Genomic DNA, 18,086 nt, shown 5'->3' on the forward strand with positions numbered 1-18,086 from the left:
TTTTGTGCAAAGAACCAATTTGCAAAGGGTATGAGAATGAGGTATAGTTGTTATGCTAGTATGTCTAGCTTACATATATTTGATTTGTTGTGGTTGTGGTAACTTTGTTAGGTATTTTGATTTGGTATTGCTTGAATGAGTTGATGAATATTGATATAATGACGTATTTGTTCTTTTACTAATTTTATATGTTTAAACAAAACAACTAAAAATGAAATGGTTAAGGATCCAACCAAAATAGATAATAATTTATAGATATATTTCTAATATTATGTTTTTCTTTCATTTACATCCTATCCTATGCATTGATGGAGGATGGGTACATGACTTTGGTCTCTTAACATTGATTTTTTTTCATATAGGTAAAATGCTATTTTTTTACTTTAGCCCTGGGATATAACATGGTCTAATATTATTGATAATAAAGTATATTTAATTTATTCTCAACCTCTTTATAAATTCATACAAGTCACCATTAATCAATGAATATAATACATGTAATAATAAAACTCCCAATTTTGCCAATGAAATTTCAAAAATAGAAAAATTCAATAAAGAATTATTTAATAAAGTAATGATATAATATAATATCTTTAAGCATAATTAACGCAAAAATTAAAATATATATATTTAAACATAATTAATAAAATATTTTAAACAGCATATTTAAATGCACATAAATATTTTTAAAAGTATATATTTTAGTTTTTAATCTATAAATTTTCATTAAATCAACTCTAACAACAATGTTACCCTAATAAAACATATAATTTTGTTAAATATAAATATCACATTAGACAAAAAAATATTAATCGAACTTAATTATCAGATTACATACTAAACCTTAAAATGAAAACCCAAAATCAAAATTAACGAATAAACAAAATTAGTAGCTAGGTAGCAATTTCACAATTTAAGGACACTATGTCTAGAATTTTTCCTAAAATACTATTATACAAAGTTTTAATTAACATAAATAATTAAATGTTAATTACATTTTATTTCAAAATTATTAAAATTTCCACCAACAATGAAATAATTTTTTTATTCCATCTCGAAATATATTTATGAAGATTTATTCAATCATGTATTATAATAAAATTTACCAATTTTACACAAATGCAAACAAAATTTTCAATAAAAGAGGAAAAGGAAGAATATTCCATATGTATACATATTATTTATATAAAAGCACACAAAATGTGAATGGAAAAGTCTTACTTTTGCACAAAGTCTTTCTATATAAACATCAACCACTATTCCATGCTCTGCCTATAACTCTCTTTCCCTCTCATTTCCGCTCATCTTCCTTCTTTCAACCTAGGCCAATGTCTACTTGTTCACAGGACTTAGCTCCGCTCCTCGGCGTCAACGGCACCGGCGCCGCCGACTACATATGCGGCAAGTTCAGTGATGCTTCTTATGCCGTCGACAACACTTACCTTCTCTTCTCAGCCTACCTCGTCTTCTCCATGCAACTCGGCTTTGCTATGCTCTGTGCTGGCTCAGTCCGAGCCAAAAACACCATGAACATCATGTTAACCAACGTCCTCGACGCTGCCACCGGTGGTCTTTTTTATTACCTTTTTGGGTTCGCCTTTGCCTTTGGGTCCCCTTCCAATGGCTTCATCGGCCGCCATAACTTTGCTTTAGAATCCATCCCTTCTTCTTTGTTTGATTATAGCAATTTCCTATATCAATGGGCTTTTGCTATTGCAGCTGCTGGTATTACCAGTGGCTCCATTGCTGAAAGAACCCAATTCGTTGCTTATCTTATTTACTCGTCTTTCTTGACTGGATTTGTTTACCCCGTTGTTTCGCATTGGTTTTGGGCGGCTGATGGTTGGGCTAGTGCTTTAAGAACAGATGATTTCCTTTTTGGCTCCGGTGTTATTGATTTCGCCGGCTCTGGTGTTGTTCATATCGTCGGTGGTGTCGCCGGTTTATGGGGTGCGCTTATTGAAGGACCAAGAATCGGAAGGTTTGATCATTCGGGTAGATCGGTGGCTTTGCGTGGTCATAGTGCGACGCTTGTTGTTCTTGGTACTTTCATGCTTTGGTTCGGTTGGTATGGATTCAACCCCGGTTCGTTTAACAAAATCTCGAGTTTTTACACTTCCGGTAACTATTATGGTCAGTGGAGTGCGGTGGGAAGAACGGCGGTGACCACCACTTTAGCCGGATGTACAGCGGCGTTGACTACCCTTTTTGGTAAAAGGATTTTGACTGGCCATTGGAACGTCACCGATGTTTGCAACGGCTTACTCGGTGGCTTCGCCGCCATCACATCAGGCTGCTCGGTGGTTGAACCATGGGCCGCTATCATCTGCGGCTTCGTCGCCGCTCTAGTCTTAATAGGATGCAACAAACTAGCCGAGAAAGTCAAGTATGACGACCCCTTGGAGGCTGCCCAATTGCACGGTGGATGCGGCGCTTGGGGTGTCATTTTCACAGGTTTGTTCGCGTCTGAAAAGCTCGTGAAACAAGTTTACCCCAGCAGGCCAGCCAAGTACGGGCTGTTCATGGGCGGCGGAGGGAAGCTGTTCGCGGCGCAGATCATCCAGATTCTGGTTATCGTCGGGTGGGTGAGTGCCACAATGGGAACCCTGTTCTATTTCCTTCACAAATTCGGGCTTTTAAGAATCTCAGTCGAAGATGAAATGGCTGGCATGGACTTAACCAGGCATGGTGGACTTGCTTATGTTTATCATGATGAAGATGAATCCCAAAAAAATGGCATCCAAATGAGGAAAATTGAAAGCTTCCCAACTCCTCCTTCAGTCTAAATTTTGTTTTTTTTATCAAATCCAAACTTGTTAAGAATATTTTATCATATTGGGTAGATTATATTTTTATATATGTATATGAATTCCTTGAGATTTGTGTGAGATAATTAATCTTACTGGGTAGGTGGGTGGGTGAGTTTCATGTTATTTTTCTATGTAAGCTTGAAAAATGGGACTTGTTCTTAATTAGAATATTGATGTTAGCTTTGGTGGTGAAGAACCTTGTTGAATCCACTCTTCTTTTTGTTTTTACTTTCCAAAACACTTTTTTATCTTCAGTGGAAAAAAAATGTGATTTCACTGAATTTCCATAGGATTCATGTGATAAAAAAAATTTATTTTTGAACTTATCTTATATTAATTTTATTATAAATTATTATTATATTTGATACAATATTTATCGCATTCAAACCTAAGCAATCTTGTTAATTGTGATAACATTGACCTAGAATCTTGGAGCAAGTGGACCCTTTTTCAATGACATTTTATTTGTTTGGTTCTTTTCTTTATTTTTTCTTATCACATGGGAAAAAAATTGGATTGGAAATCTATGGATGAGAAAACTGAGCAATCCCTTCATAATTAGGGCTAATTAATTTCATTTATTTCCTAATTTACATCTTACAAAACCCAAAAACCCTAAAAAACAAATTTTTATTTAACTTTTAAATAAAATTATGATACAAAAATATATATTAGTGAATACATTGAAGACCACTCGTTATCCTATCAATTCATAGTGAAGCTAGTTGCTGTTTCACATTCGCAGAGAGACAAACAACTGGAACACAATTTAGTTTGGGCATAAAGTCGAGGATTTTTGTTTTCAAATGAGACAGCTAAGATATGTATATGAGACATGGGTTTAGATTGTCATACATGTATAAATAATGAATTGCTATAAATTTATTAAATTATATATTTTTATTTTTATTTTTTTCTAATTTTAAAATTTTAATTCTTTCGTTAAATTAACTTATATCATCTTTAGAATTTTATATGAAAAACATATTATGATGCGGTAGAACCATGTTAGTTTATTATTTTTGCATAATACTCTCTCTTACTATGTATCTACTAAGAAGCCTTGAAGTTGAATTTGAAATTGACTCAAATAGGTCGATTTTTCTATTTGTCCTCATCAATATAATCGAAACATATTGCAAACTTAACTTTTAAAAATAGTTCAAATTTAGTTAATTTTTTAATATTCAAAATCAAACTATTCGAGCTCGAATTAATCTGATAACCAATATTATTTTCTTTAATTAATGGGAAATTGAATGGTAAATGGTTGCATTTAAGGCTTGGTGGTCAAAAGTTGAGGCTTGCAACTAAAGCAAAAGCAGACAAGTAAGTGGCTTTAGTGCACATCAATGTCATCAATGGTTTTTGTTTTTGTTTTAAGGGTTGGAAGTCTTTCGTTGACCCAATATATATATATACATATATATATATATATATTCCTTTTATTTTTTATTATATTATAGAAATTTTAAACAAATCCCCAAGTGAAGAAAAAGTAAAACTAATTAACATTTTTGTCACATGGAAGTGGGCTTAGCTAATAAAAGGAAAAATAAAATAGCATTCACACTTCAAATTCCACAAGTAGAATACTAAACACTTGAGAGTGAACCTTTTGTGGCTTTTATCTACAAAGGTCACCCTTTTTTTGGTTTTATTCAATCTAAGAAATTTCATTGAATGGATGATAAAAGAGTTCACAATTTGCCTAAACACAAAAAACAACAAAAACTTTTTAATTTTTCATTGAGTGGTTGATATGAAGAAAAGGAGTAACTTTGGGATGATGTGAATGGTAGGACTATAATTTTTCACTATATTATTTTTATAATTTTTTAAAAAATTTAAAGTAATTTCCTTCCTCTAGCTTGATATTTTTGTCGTTATAGGCAAAATAATAAAATGAGATTTTAGATTCCTTAAAAGTTAGAGAAAATTTCTTTTAGGTCCCTTAAAACTAGGGGTGCTCAGTTGGTTAATCGACTAGTTAACTGACCCGAAATAACATTAACCGAATTAACCGACCTTTCAAAACTTTTAACCGTTAACCGAACCGAAATTTTTTTGGTTAATTCGGTCGGTTAACTGAATTAACCGAAAATTATATGTTTTTTATTTTTGGTTAAAAATTAACCGGATTACCCGAATTAAATCACTACATAATTAAAAACATTACATAAGTCTTTGAATCACTAACATTACATAAGTCTTGAAACTAAATTATTTTTATTTATCAAATTATTTGTAATTTTTATGATTGGGTTGGGTTGGGTAATTGGGTTGGGTTGGGTACTTTAGTTTGGATTAGGTTTAGGTGAATACTGGGCCTATTTATATATTATAATTTTATTTATTAATTTTTTCGGTTTAACTAAAAAGATTCGGTTAACCGACCGGTTCTGAACTGAATTAACCGTTAACCGAAAAATTAAAAAATAATTAACCGACCCCCGACTGAAAAAATTCGATTAATCGACCCATTAATTGAATTCGATCGGTTAATCGAATTTTTTCGGTTTTACCCGAATTTTGCACACCCCTACTTAAAACTTGGTAAAAAAAATTTTGGGACCCCTTAAAAGTTGATAAAAACTTAAAAATTAAAAAATAATATGTTAAACCCCTTTTAGCCTTAGGCCCTAGGTAGCTGCACATTCAGACGACCCCCAGGATTGAGCCTATCTAGTTTCGATATTGGATCAAGTGATGAGAAGTTTGATTTTCCTTCAAGGGTTTCGAGTTTGATTTTCCTTTGCCCCTTGTGTAAAAGGTCTAAAATGGAATCATAATTGGCAGGAGTGAAGATAGAAAAGGGTATACAGTGATTTTGACCCACCAAAAATGATAAATTTACTATACAATTCTTCCAAATTAATGAAATTACAAATTAATATGACAAAAGAATTTTCACTTTAACCTTTTCAAAAATTTATTATTAATTTTTAACCCTTTAATGTAATTTTTTGACATCACTTATTAGATATCGAAAAAATAAAAATAGCCTTAGTATAAAATATTCCTAAAAACTATTCCTTACTCTTCTTCCCACGTGATGTTACTGTAATTTGAAGGCTTTCGCCAATGAAAAGGAGAATATTTTTATTATACTTCAGGTCAGTTTTACAATTTATATTGGGGTTCGTAATTTCTTCTCTTAATAATATCGTTTTCAAAATTTAAACTTAAGTCTTCCTCATAAACGTGCAATATGTCTTACCATTGTACCCAACCACTTATTAGTATAATTACGATAATTTTAAAACTTTTTCTGTTTAAAGCTTTTAAGCTGAGTACACATAATTTGATATTTATTATATTGTTTTAAAAATAATATATTATAATTAAATTTAAATAATATAATATATTTTATCATTAATTATAAGTTAAGGTGGAGTCCACTCAAATTTGAAAATTCCTTTTTTCTTTCTAAAATGTAGTATTCATTCAAAATTGGTTGCTATATTCAAAATAACAAAAATGGGCCCTCAATTGAATACTTTTTGATTGAGGATAGCTTTTATAATTAATTTAATAAATTTAAAATTGTTAACTAGTGTTCTAAATATGCATTTAAGGGTTTTTTCGTATATTTGAAATTCAGCTATTTTATTTGTATTTAAAAATATAATCACATTCATTAAAATCATTAAAATTCTTATGTTGCAACGTTATTTTTTGTTATATGGTTACCAATTGAATTTTTTAATCAAAATATCGCACTAACAAAAATTTAATAGTATTAAGAACTGACTCGAATTATGAAAATTTAAAAGTAAATGATTAAATTTCTGAAACTAAAAATAGAATAACTAAATTTAAATGTGCAAAAAGTATAGAGATTTGGAACATATTTTAATTTATACAAGAATATCTTTGTCAAATATAATAAAAGTTATGTTAAACTATGTCATAAGTCCATGTATTCTTCATAAATTTGAAACTTTGTCTTTTATTTTTATTTTATTTTTAAGAATTTAGTCCATTTACTTTCCAAATTTTAGAATTCAGTCCAACTATTAACATTGTTGAAATTATTTTGTTAAATCTAGGTTCATTACAACGTCATTTTTTAGTTATATAGCTACCAAAATGTCACACCAACAAATTTAATAAATGTTAACAACTAGATTTGAATTTTGAAATCGAAAAATAAAAGTACAAAAACTAAATTCTAAATTTTATAAAGAGTATAGGGTTAACCTAAAATCATCAATGAAGTTATTTGTTCTTAGGTTAAAATATGACTACAGTCCTATATTTTTAAAATTAGGAATTTAGTCCTTGTATTTTCAGAATTTAAAATTCAAGTGCAATTGTTAATACTTTTAAAATTTTGTTAAATTTAGGTTAATTACAACATATTTTTTAATTACATGATTATTAAGTGAGTAAATTTTTATTTTAAAATGTCACAGCAATAAATTTAACTCAAAAAATTTAATAATATTAATAATTATACCTAAATTTTATATTAAATAAGTTAAAATAATGATGTTGACAAGGGTGTCTCTGCCCTTTCCTTTTCTATATTTCTTCTCTTTCCATTGAGTGTTCCTTCTTTTCCAATGTCAGTGACTAGATGATAAATCTCTTTTGGGAAACCTAATATTTCTTTTTTCTTTTCTGTGAATAATGTGTAAGGCTTTTATTATTTTATAAAGTAATATTTTATCTTTTATGTCTTAAAAAGCCTTTAAAAAATTCAATTGAGTTTCTACATTAAATTCGCACTCAATTAAGTTTTGTCATTAACGGTTTTATCTTTGATTATGGTGATCGTTAAAATTAATTAACGAACTAATCAAATGGTCACCCATAGTAGCTTCTAGTTTAATCTTATATATTCTCATAAAACTCATTAAAATATATAAAATTATTAAAATTAATAAATATTATAAAAAGTTAATAAATTATAAAAAAACATAAAACTTATAAACATGATAAAAATTATAAAAAAATCTAATAAGTTCTAATAAATTATAAAAAGTATATCTTTTAATAAAATTATAAAATATTAAAATATATAAATACTCATTTATTGGAATTTAAACCCCTAAAATTAAAATGAACACATGGATTAGACCAACTGTTAGATAATGAGAATAATCACCAAAATCAATATTTGTTTGAATGAGACCGAATCGGTCGATTGGATAGATTGGATAGGAACCAACAAGGGTATTGGTCTGGAAAAGCCAATAGACTGGTTGACTCGGGCACTGGGCAGTTGAACTGGATTTTTTTTATTTTTTAATGATTTATTTAATTGAATCAGACAGACCAATCGAACTGGTCGAATAGGCAAAGCGAATAGGCAAAGCAATGGCTTAACTAGTTTGACCATCAATCCGATTTAGAAAGTCTTGGTCAGAATATTTCATTCTGAAATATACGAATAGCTGGATAACGAATTTTTGGTTTGATAGTATCTAAGCGTATCAAAAATACTTTATATTATACAATACTTAGCAAATAATTTTCAACCTTTTAAAGTCTAAACTATTGTACTTAAAAATTGGAAATAAAATTTTAAAAATAATAATTTATCAATAACAAATAGAGGGTCTCACAATTATCATTTTATTTGTAAAATATCAAGAATATTTTATTCAACATAAAAATAATTTCGATTTGACAACTATTCCATTATCCAACGGTTGGTACGACATTATGTGTTGATTATGATTTTAGGAGTTTAAATGATTTTTTTATAATTTATAGTTTTTATAATTTTTAATAGTTTTGATATTTTTATATTTTTATAAGCTTTTATGACTTTTTATAAGTTTTTATATATTTTAAGTATGTTTTTATTAAATTTATAAAATCTTTTATAATATATTATAACTTATTAGATTTTTTATAATATTTATAACTTTTTATTATTTTTATAAGTTTATATTAATGTTAATATTTGTTAAATTTAAATAATTTTATAATTTTTATGATTTTTATAAGAAAATATAAGATTAAACCAAAAGTTGCCACATGTCATCATTTGATTGGCTCACCAATTTATTTTAATGGTCAACGTGTTTAAAGACAAAATTATTAATGGAGAGGGCTTAATTGATTTTTTAAGTTAACAATAAGGGCTTAATTGGGTACAAATTTAGCACAATGGTTCAATTAATTATTTTTTCTTAAGGATTTTTTAATCTACAAACCAAATTTTAATAATATATATTTTATTTGAAAATACTTTATCTCTCTCTCTCTATTTATATTATACAACAAGTTTCAAGTAGATCGCGTAGAGGCTAATTCAATCCCTTTATCTATATATTATTATTATATCCCCCAGTACTTAGACACAGGCCAACGTAATAAGCCATTGAAATCAGCCTTTCTAACCCCTGTTGACCATTCGCTTCCTTAACAAGGCCACCCACTTCACAAGTTACTTTCATCAAGCACCCGCTTTTCAAGTACAAACATTTCTCTAAGTGTGAACACACCTCAAACGTCAAATGAGCCCCACTATAGAATAACAACAACCTCGTACTATTTGGGACCATTACGTTCGCAACTCACGTACACTACGCCAGTACATCCAATATCCATAGTAACGACCTGCTACATCTACTTCAAGATAAGAGGATCCCTCCTATAAATACTCCTTCAATGATAAAGAAAGAACTGACTTTTTAAGCCTCACCCTCTACTTTGAGCAATCATCCTCTTTCCACCCTATCCTTTTGCCCATTTTCGCCTCTCCGCCTCTTTAGGTAAACCGATCTTCTTAAAACCATGGTATACTCCTCCTTGCCTTTATCCTTTCTCCACCCTTATTGTATACTATATCAACAATTATATATAATAAGTTTCAAGTGGTTCATTTAAAGGCTATTTCAATCCCTTTATTCGGATATATACATCAATCAATTTTTGATCCAACCAATTTGATCGAATGATATGGTCTGATTGTAACACCCCAGACCCAGCCTAGACGTTGTGGCCGAATCTGACGATGTCACAAGGTAGTGCTTTTCGAAAAATATGTCGTCGCTAAATCCCCTTTTCTATTTAACCATTTTTTCATTATCTTATATTAATTTCAAATCGTGTCGTTCGTTTCCAAAACATTATTCATTTACAAATCGTTATTCAATTTCAAAACGTTTTCTTATTGCGGAAGCTTTTAAACAATTTGCGTATTCGTGGTATTTTTTTATAAAACATTAATTTCATTTGAAAACCCGAGTTTTACCTAACACTAGCAGATTTAAATCATAAAATCGTATAAAAACCAAATTTAAACCAAAATTCGTAAAGGTCATAATTACAGCAAAATACTCTCAAATAAAGGTAATAAACAGTGTAAAAGAAGTCATGTCGCCACCACTGAGTCCTCCACCGCATCGATCCGCCTAAATCTGGGGATTACCTGTACAGATTAAACAAAAGGGGTGAGTTTACATAAACTCAGTGTGTAATCCCCATACAAATGAACAGACAGTAAACAAATAATCACAGTTTGGGCTTAAGCCCTTTTTCAGTATCAGTATCAGTCCAGTTTGGGCCTTAGCCCATCTCAATACAAAAACAATCATGCAGTAGGGCTTTAGCCCATCACAATATCAGTAGCAGTAATAGATATAGAGTCACAAAAACCCTACCCATCCAGCCTCTACACACCATCTCCATCCAACCCTACACTCCATGTGGGGATATAATCAACCCACCCATCCCTACACTCCAAGTAGTATCGAATGCGGCACTAGACAGTAGTTTGCACCTGAACTGCCAGTAAATTAGGCTCGAGGCCTTTCAGTACATGTCCTCCGAACATTATACTCCCTCAACCCAGTGCAATGCAATATGCAGATATGACATGCTATAACATAATATCATGCATGTAAACAGGGCATACAGTACCAAATCAGTGGGACATCATCAGGTTTAATTATATCAATCATACAATCATTTCAGTCAATTAGGGGTCTAGGTAAACTTACCGACCCTACAGTAGGTTCACAGTTGACTTGGGCAACCCGTGCAACCTTATCAGTCAAACAGTGAAAATGGGCCTACAAGCCCATAATGTTCGCTCGTGTGGGCCCACACACCCGTGTAGCCCACTTGGCCTCATGATCCATTTTAATGTAACCCGTGCTAGTTAATTCATTATATGTGTTTCCACTATTTACTCATATAATCCTTCAAAGCTATCTACTTGAGTCACTGTTACTAAATTATTTTTATCTTAAGCTACAAAATTCTGAATTAAGATCCGCAAATTTTCATTGAAACCAAACTCACATATCTTCTTACCATAAAATTTTCAGAATTATTGGTTTAGCCAATAAGTACAATTTATTCTTTAAAGTTTCCCCTTTTTTGCTATTTGATAGTTTCGACCTTTCTGCACTAAAAATTAATTATCTTCTCATATAGAATTCAGATGATGTTCTCGTTTGTTTTTCTTGAAAGTATACTCATTCAGGATTTTAAACATATAAATTCTAACCCATAATTATTTTTATACAATTTTTAATAATTTTCCAAAGTCAAGACAGGGGATTCCAAAATCATTCTGACCCTGTCTCACTAAAATTCAAATATCTCATAATATGAAATTCTTTTGCTTACTTCGTTTCTTCTATGAGAAACTAGACTCAAATATATTTAATCCCATATATTTTTCATCCTCTAATTCGATTTTCACAATTTATGGTGATTTTTCAAAATTAGCCTACTGCTACTGTCCAAATAGCAATCAATTTCAGCTTTTCGCCGAATCTCTTATTTTTGTGTTTCAGGTACGCACCTAGTTTTGTTTGATACTAAAACAGTCCCCGAGTACTCCAAAACCTATAATTGAACAAATAACACCATAATCAGTCTTACCTTGCGATTAATCAAAATCCTGAAACCAAAATACATTCTCATAAAATGATGAACACTTACTGCAAAAAATTCAAATCGGTACGTTTACGAAAATCACGATGAGAGCCTTAATCCTCGTGAAATGCTGTGCCAACATCCCGGAATTAGACTATTGAACACAAAATAATCTCTTAAAATGATATCCAACATCTTACTGAATTTGCACAAGTGTTGCTTAACGCTACGAAATTAAGAGGAAAGAATGGTTTAGGGGGAACAACGGAATTTCGGCAGTAGAGGAAAGAAAAGAAAAGAAAAGATAATTGAGTAAGAAGCAAAGAAGAAAAAAAATTCTGTAGAGATGGGGGAGAGAAAACGTCAGAAAGATGGAGAGAAAAACGGCTCTCTCTTTTTTTCGAAAAAGGAAAAAGTGATCAGATTTTGGATATTCTCCCCTATAATCCCCTAATTCACTCCTAAAATCGCTCCCTCACTTCCCATTACACATCCACCACTCAGAAACCCAGTTCAACACAACTCTTGCCGAAATTAGGAGCAAAAATGCAATTTTTGCCATCCCAAAGATTCAAACCCATGGTCTCGCTCACACCAACACTTCACTTATCCACTAGACCAACAGGCCCATTTTGTTAATTATTTGCCAACTTTTACTTAAAAGCCTACTGACCAAAGCTTATTCATAAAAATACCAAAATTTGCCCAAGTCCTGACTTGAACTTGGAACCTCCCAAACACTTCCAGAACACATAACCACTAAAGTTGACAGATGTTTATATCACACATTCACAATACCCAAAATTAAAATTTTGGGGCGTTACACTGATTCCAACAACACTTGCCTTGAGTTTAAAATATTCCTAAAAATATTCATAATTACTTTTATTTAAAAAAATGATATGTTTGGGACGTAAACAAGTTTGAATTAGGTCGAGTCCATAGGAATTTCATAATTACTTTTATTTCGTAATTTATAAAGTCTTAAAATTATATTATAAAAATAATTTATGTATTTTATAAAGTTACAACAAAAATAATATTATTTAAATCTTAAAAATGACTAAAGATATGGTCAAAATTTTTATTATAAAAAACAACTTACAATATGTTATAAAAGTATTATAATATATTTATTTATAAGAAATGTTATAGTTTTTTTATCATAACTTATTTATAAAAAGTAAATTTATAAAGTTATGCCAAAAAATTATATTATCTATAAAAGTGTTATGAAAGTTTTGGACAATTTATAAAACACTTTTATAAATCTTATATATTGTAAATTTTATATTATTTTTACTTAATTTACGTATTATAAAAGGATATAACCAAAAGCATAAGTCTTTCTCTAAATTAAGTTTTATAATTAAAACTACAAACTAGTTGGACTGTGAACTAAAATATTATAAGGTCGATGCTAATTATACAAATAGAAAAGATTTTCTTGCACCATATCATGGGAGTATGATACAATTTGAGAGAATTGTGCTAGACATATGTACCATAGACAACTAGCAACCTCTTTAATTTAGTTGAAAAGACATTTATTGCCGAAAAAAATTTCTCATATTAACATCACCTTAGTATAGTATAAAAAAATATCGGATCGTACTAGTATGTTGCATACTTTATAACTTCAGTTGATGATGAAATTGAGATGATTCATTCTTCGTAGAATATATGGAAGAAGGAGATTTTAATAGTTTTAATGATGCATATTCATAAATCGAGATGCTTATTTACCCAATCATCAAATTAAAACAATAGGGATGACGGAATCTCATACCCCTAAACTTTTTAGGTGCACATAGCATGCCTCAAGCTGCCCACTAGAAAGAATTCATTATTTATAAATATTTATATATCAAATATTTTTAAAAGATACATTAAAATAGATTAATATATCAAATAAATGTTTATACAATCAATTGAATGAATCACAATGAAGTTCCTCTCTTTAATTGCTGCGCAAATTTCGGTTGTACAGTATTTGTGCAATATATTTAAAATTTAGAGTTTTTCAACCTAAAATAAAAAAATAAATTTAAATGGATGTTATTGAGATTATATTGGGAAATTCTGTGAATACTCTACTGATGACACTTATACGATAGATTATGGATGCTAAGAAGCAGTTACAAGAAGTTAAATTCCAGTTTATTTCAGGGAGAGTAATAAGGTGGCAGCTTGATCAGTTAAATCAAACTCAAATAATGAGGTTGAACTCACTCTTCTTGAGTTCCCTAGCTTTCCTGTTAGAAAATTTTTGTTAAAAGATAATTTTGGTAAATCACATGTAAGAAGTATTTGATTTATAGGTAGTCGATTGCCTTCTTTCATCATAAAAAAAAAAAAAAGACCATGCATCGCACTTTGCATTTTATGATGGAAAAGAAGATTGAATTGAAAAATAGAAATTTACAATCAAATTCAAATGATAAACTCAGTCAATGACCAAATATGATGATAATGAGTGCATGTTAAATGCTAAATAGGGATAATCCAACAAATATACACTAAAAAGTAGATAAAATTGCATATAATGTTAAATATTAAATACTGCATATCATTTGATTGTATAAATTTTAAAACTTTTTTTAATTTGAATTAAGTCTAGTCCATAGGAATTTCATAATTTATTTTATTTAAAAAACAATATATTATGATTAAATTTAAATAAAATAATAGATTTTATCTTTTAGGCATCTAATAAAATGACACTTCATTTTTAAATTTTAATTAATATCATATACTTCCTAGATCAATTCTCCTTAATAATATTTTAACCTTAATTAGTGTTGATTAATTAAGTAAAATTAATATTAAAAATTTAAGTAAGTGTTATGCCAAAATATTATATTATTTATAAAAATTTAGATAATTTATAGAACTTTTTTATAAATGTTATATATCGTAAAATTTATATTATTTTGACTTAATTTATGTATTATAAAAGAGATATAACTAAGCATATGTCTTTCTCCAAATTAATTTTATATAAGTTTTTATAATTAAAACTACAAACTATTTGGATTGTGAACCAAAATATTATAAGGTCAATATACTAATTATACAAATAGAAAAATTTTCTTGCACCATATTGTGTTAAACACAAGCACCATAGACAACTAGCAAACTCTTTGATTTAAGATATTCAAAGCTTGAAATATGGTTGAGAAGACATTTATTACTCTAAAATGTATTTCTCATATTAACAACATCACATTAGTATAGTATAAAAAATGTCGGATCGTACTAACATTTTGCATATTTTATAACTTCTATCATTGGTAGACTTGAGATAATTTATACTTAGAGAGTATACGGAAGATGGAGATTTTAATAGTTTTAATAATGCATATTCAAATTTAGATGATAAACTCGGTCAATGACCAACATATGATGATAAAGAGTGTATGTTAAATGCTAAAAGGAATAACCCAACAAATGTGCACTAACATATTGATTCAATTTGTTGTTTGATACATGAACTTTGATTTTGTGCAATTATACACATGAAACATTGATTGTGATTCAAATGTATATCTGAAACTTTAATTACGATTCAATCATATACATTTAATGAAAATAAATTGGTAAAAAGTAAAATAGCAAAACTAATATTAATATAAAACTTCATATTTTGTCAATCGTTAAAAGGAGAGGCGTTTTCAATATTAATATAATTATTTTTATTTAATATTAATATAAAATATTTTTTAAATACATTAATATCCGATTATGACTAAATCGATATAATATATAATTTTATTAGAGTTAGGAGCAAATTGAGATCATTTAGAAATGTTGAGGGTTAATTTCTTTATAATCATGATCAAGTTGATAAAATGTGTAATTATTGAGAACTAAATATGTTATTTACCAATTTTAAAACTACCACATCATCTTTCCTTCCAGGTCTTAACAGCAATAAACGGAAAAGAACAAAATAAATAAATTTGATAAGTTGGGTGACCAATTTAAAATTTTTATAGTTTCGTGACTAAAAAATATTTGACCATAATTGGGTGACCTCCAGTGCAGGTTACCCAAAAAGAAAACACCTAATATATCCGATGCACAATTTTAACTTCACAATATAAAAGTTGAAAGGGTAAATTACACCACAGGTCATCTAATTATTGCCACTTTTCTATTTTAAATCTTTTATGGGGGAGATTAGACAATTAAAAAATCGATATAATAATAAATTTAGCCCTCAAATTTTACATATTATATCGATTTAATTATAATTTTTATTTTCAAAATTTATCTTCCTCCACCGCGACTACCATAGTTACCTCCAACTCTAAAAACAAAAGGACAAAATACCAAAAAAAACCCTATTTTTTTAAAATTTACCGAAATGGGCCCAGTATTTTATTATTTACCGAAATGGGCCATTTTCCGCGAAATCGCATCCACGTCAGCGCGATGTCAGGGAACACGCCAGGAAATCGCGTCCACATCAGCGCGAGTTGCTGACGTGGAAGCAAATCGCTCCCTCTAGGACGCGATTTGCTGACGTGGCATGAACAGTTTATGTTTTTTAACTTGGAAAACTTTGAAAGGCCATAACTTTTGGCTCGGTTGTCCGATTGAGATGATTTTTTTTATTTCGACTAACTTTTCGAGATCTACGCGTTTCGTCGAAAAAGATCCTTTTTTGCCCCTAAATTTTGATTTTTTCGGTTTAAAATTGAATTTTAAAACATTCAAATCATTATTTTCCTTATTTATTTGAAGTAAACACCGGATTTTTTTACAGAATTGTTGTATTATTTTTTTGATTTGACACGTGTATGGAATATGTCCGATAAATCGTTAGAACGTAAGTAATATAATTAAGATAATAACAGTATTTTTATAATATGTTAATTAATTAGTTTGATTCAAAATTGTTGCCAACAAAATTTGAACCAAGGTACTAAAGGAAAAGAACAAGCATCTTAACCAACTAAGTCAAACTAATTAATTGACATATTATAAAAATACTGTTATTATCTTAATTATATTACTTACGTTCTAACGATTTATCGGACCTATTCCATACACGTGTCAAATCGTAAAAAATAATACAACAATTTCGAAAAAAACCGTGTTTACTTCAAATAAATAAGGAAAATAATGATTTGAATGTTTCAAAATTCAATTTTAAACCGAAAAAATCAAAATTTAGGGGCAAAAAAGAATCTTTTTCGATGAAAACTGGGGCAAACTGCCAAAGGCAGGCAGTTTGTCAGCCCGTAGATCTCAAAAAGTTATTCGAAATAAAAAAAATCGTCTCAATCGGACAATCGAGCCAAAAGTTATGGCCTTTCAAAGTTTTCCAAGCTAAAAAACATAAATTGTTCATGCCACGTCAACAAATCACGTCCTAGAGGGAGCGATTGGTTCCACGTCGAACTCGCTACCGATGTGGACGCGATTTCGGCGCTGCACTCGACATCGCTACGACGCGGACGCTGATTTCATGAAAATGGCCCATTCCGGTAAATAATAAAATACTGGGCTCATTTCGGTAAATTTTAAAAAAATAGGGCTTTTTTTGGTATTTTGCCCAAAAACAAAATTCCTTTTCTTCTTTCTTTCTATTTAAACTTAATTTATTGTTAACATGTATACTCATTTTTCCAAACATTTAGAGGGATGACATTCCATTATAATCGTCAATGTGGGCGTGCCGGAGTGGTTATCGGGCATGACTAGAAATCATGTGGGCTCTGCCCGCGCAGGTTCGAATCCTGCCGCTCACGTACTTGTTTCTTGTTTGTAATCCCCTTCAATATTTATACGGTAAGTAAATTGTTTTAGCTCTTTTTAAAAATTATTAAAAGGTGGACAAATGGTCACTACACTATTGCATTTGATCTGTTTTGGTCATTGAACTATTAATTAATTTGATTTAGTCCTCAAACTTTTCGAAATCAAATATTTTATTTAGTCAAAGCTGATTTTTACTTTTTATTGGTCTAATAACAAATTTAGCCTTTTAGTATTTACACATTATATCAATTTGATCCTAAATATAAAATATTCAACAAAATTAATCTTCAATATTTACAAAATTTGTCATTTTAGTTCAATTCTAAAAATTAAATTTATATGATAACATTAAATAAATTGTTTTATCTATTTTTAAAAATAATTTTAATTTGAAAAGAAAAATCATGTCAATTAAATATATTCTAAAAATGATTAAAAGTTGAACAAAATTAAATTAATTTTAAAATGGGAACATTAAAGTGGAAATTATTCTTTGTATTTCTAATAATAATTAAGCTCTATAATTGTTATATATCATATATATATAGTTTTCAAAACATTCCATATTTTTGAGCAAAATGTTATGGTCAAAATGTATGATACAGATTTATACGTCTAAAAGTTCCAGCAAAATATTTTTAACTTGTAAATTTTCAACTT

General features: G+C 29.4%; 1 protein-coding gene and 1 non-coding gene across 2 annotated transcripts; both read left to right on the plus strand.

Moving 5' to 3' along the window:
- The first annotated feature begins 1,232 nt into the window (after nt 1-1,232).
- On the plus strand, nt 1,233-3,020 carry LOC105796789 (ammonium transporter 1 member 1). Its single transcript, XM_012626591.2, has one exon. The coding sequence runs from the start codon at nt 1,329-1,331 to the stop codon at nt 2,784-2,786; it is 1,458 nt and encodes a 485-aa protein (XP_012482045.1). The 5' UTR covers nt 1,233-1,328; the 3' UTR covers nt 2,787-3,020.
- A 14,314-nt stretch (nt 3,021-17,334) lies between these two features.
- On the plus strand, nt 17,335-17,416 carry TRNAS-AGA (transfer RNA serine (anticodon AGA)). The gene has a single exon. It is a non-coding gene; the product is annotated as a tRNA-Ser (tRNA).
- Nucleotides 17,417-18,086: the final 670 nt, after the last annotated feature.

Source organism: Gossypium raimondii, chromosome 3 (assembly GCF_025698545.1).
Source record: "Gossypium raimondii isolate GPD5lz chromosome 3, ASM2569854v1, whole genome shotgun sequence".
Classification (NCBI taxonomy): domain Eukaryota; kingdom Viridiplantae; phylum Streptophyta; class Magnoliopsida; order Malvales; family Malvaceae; genus Gossypium; species Gossypium raimondii.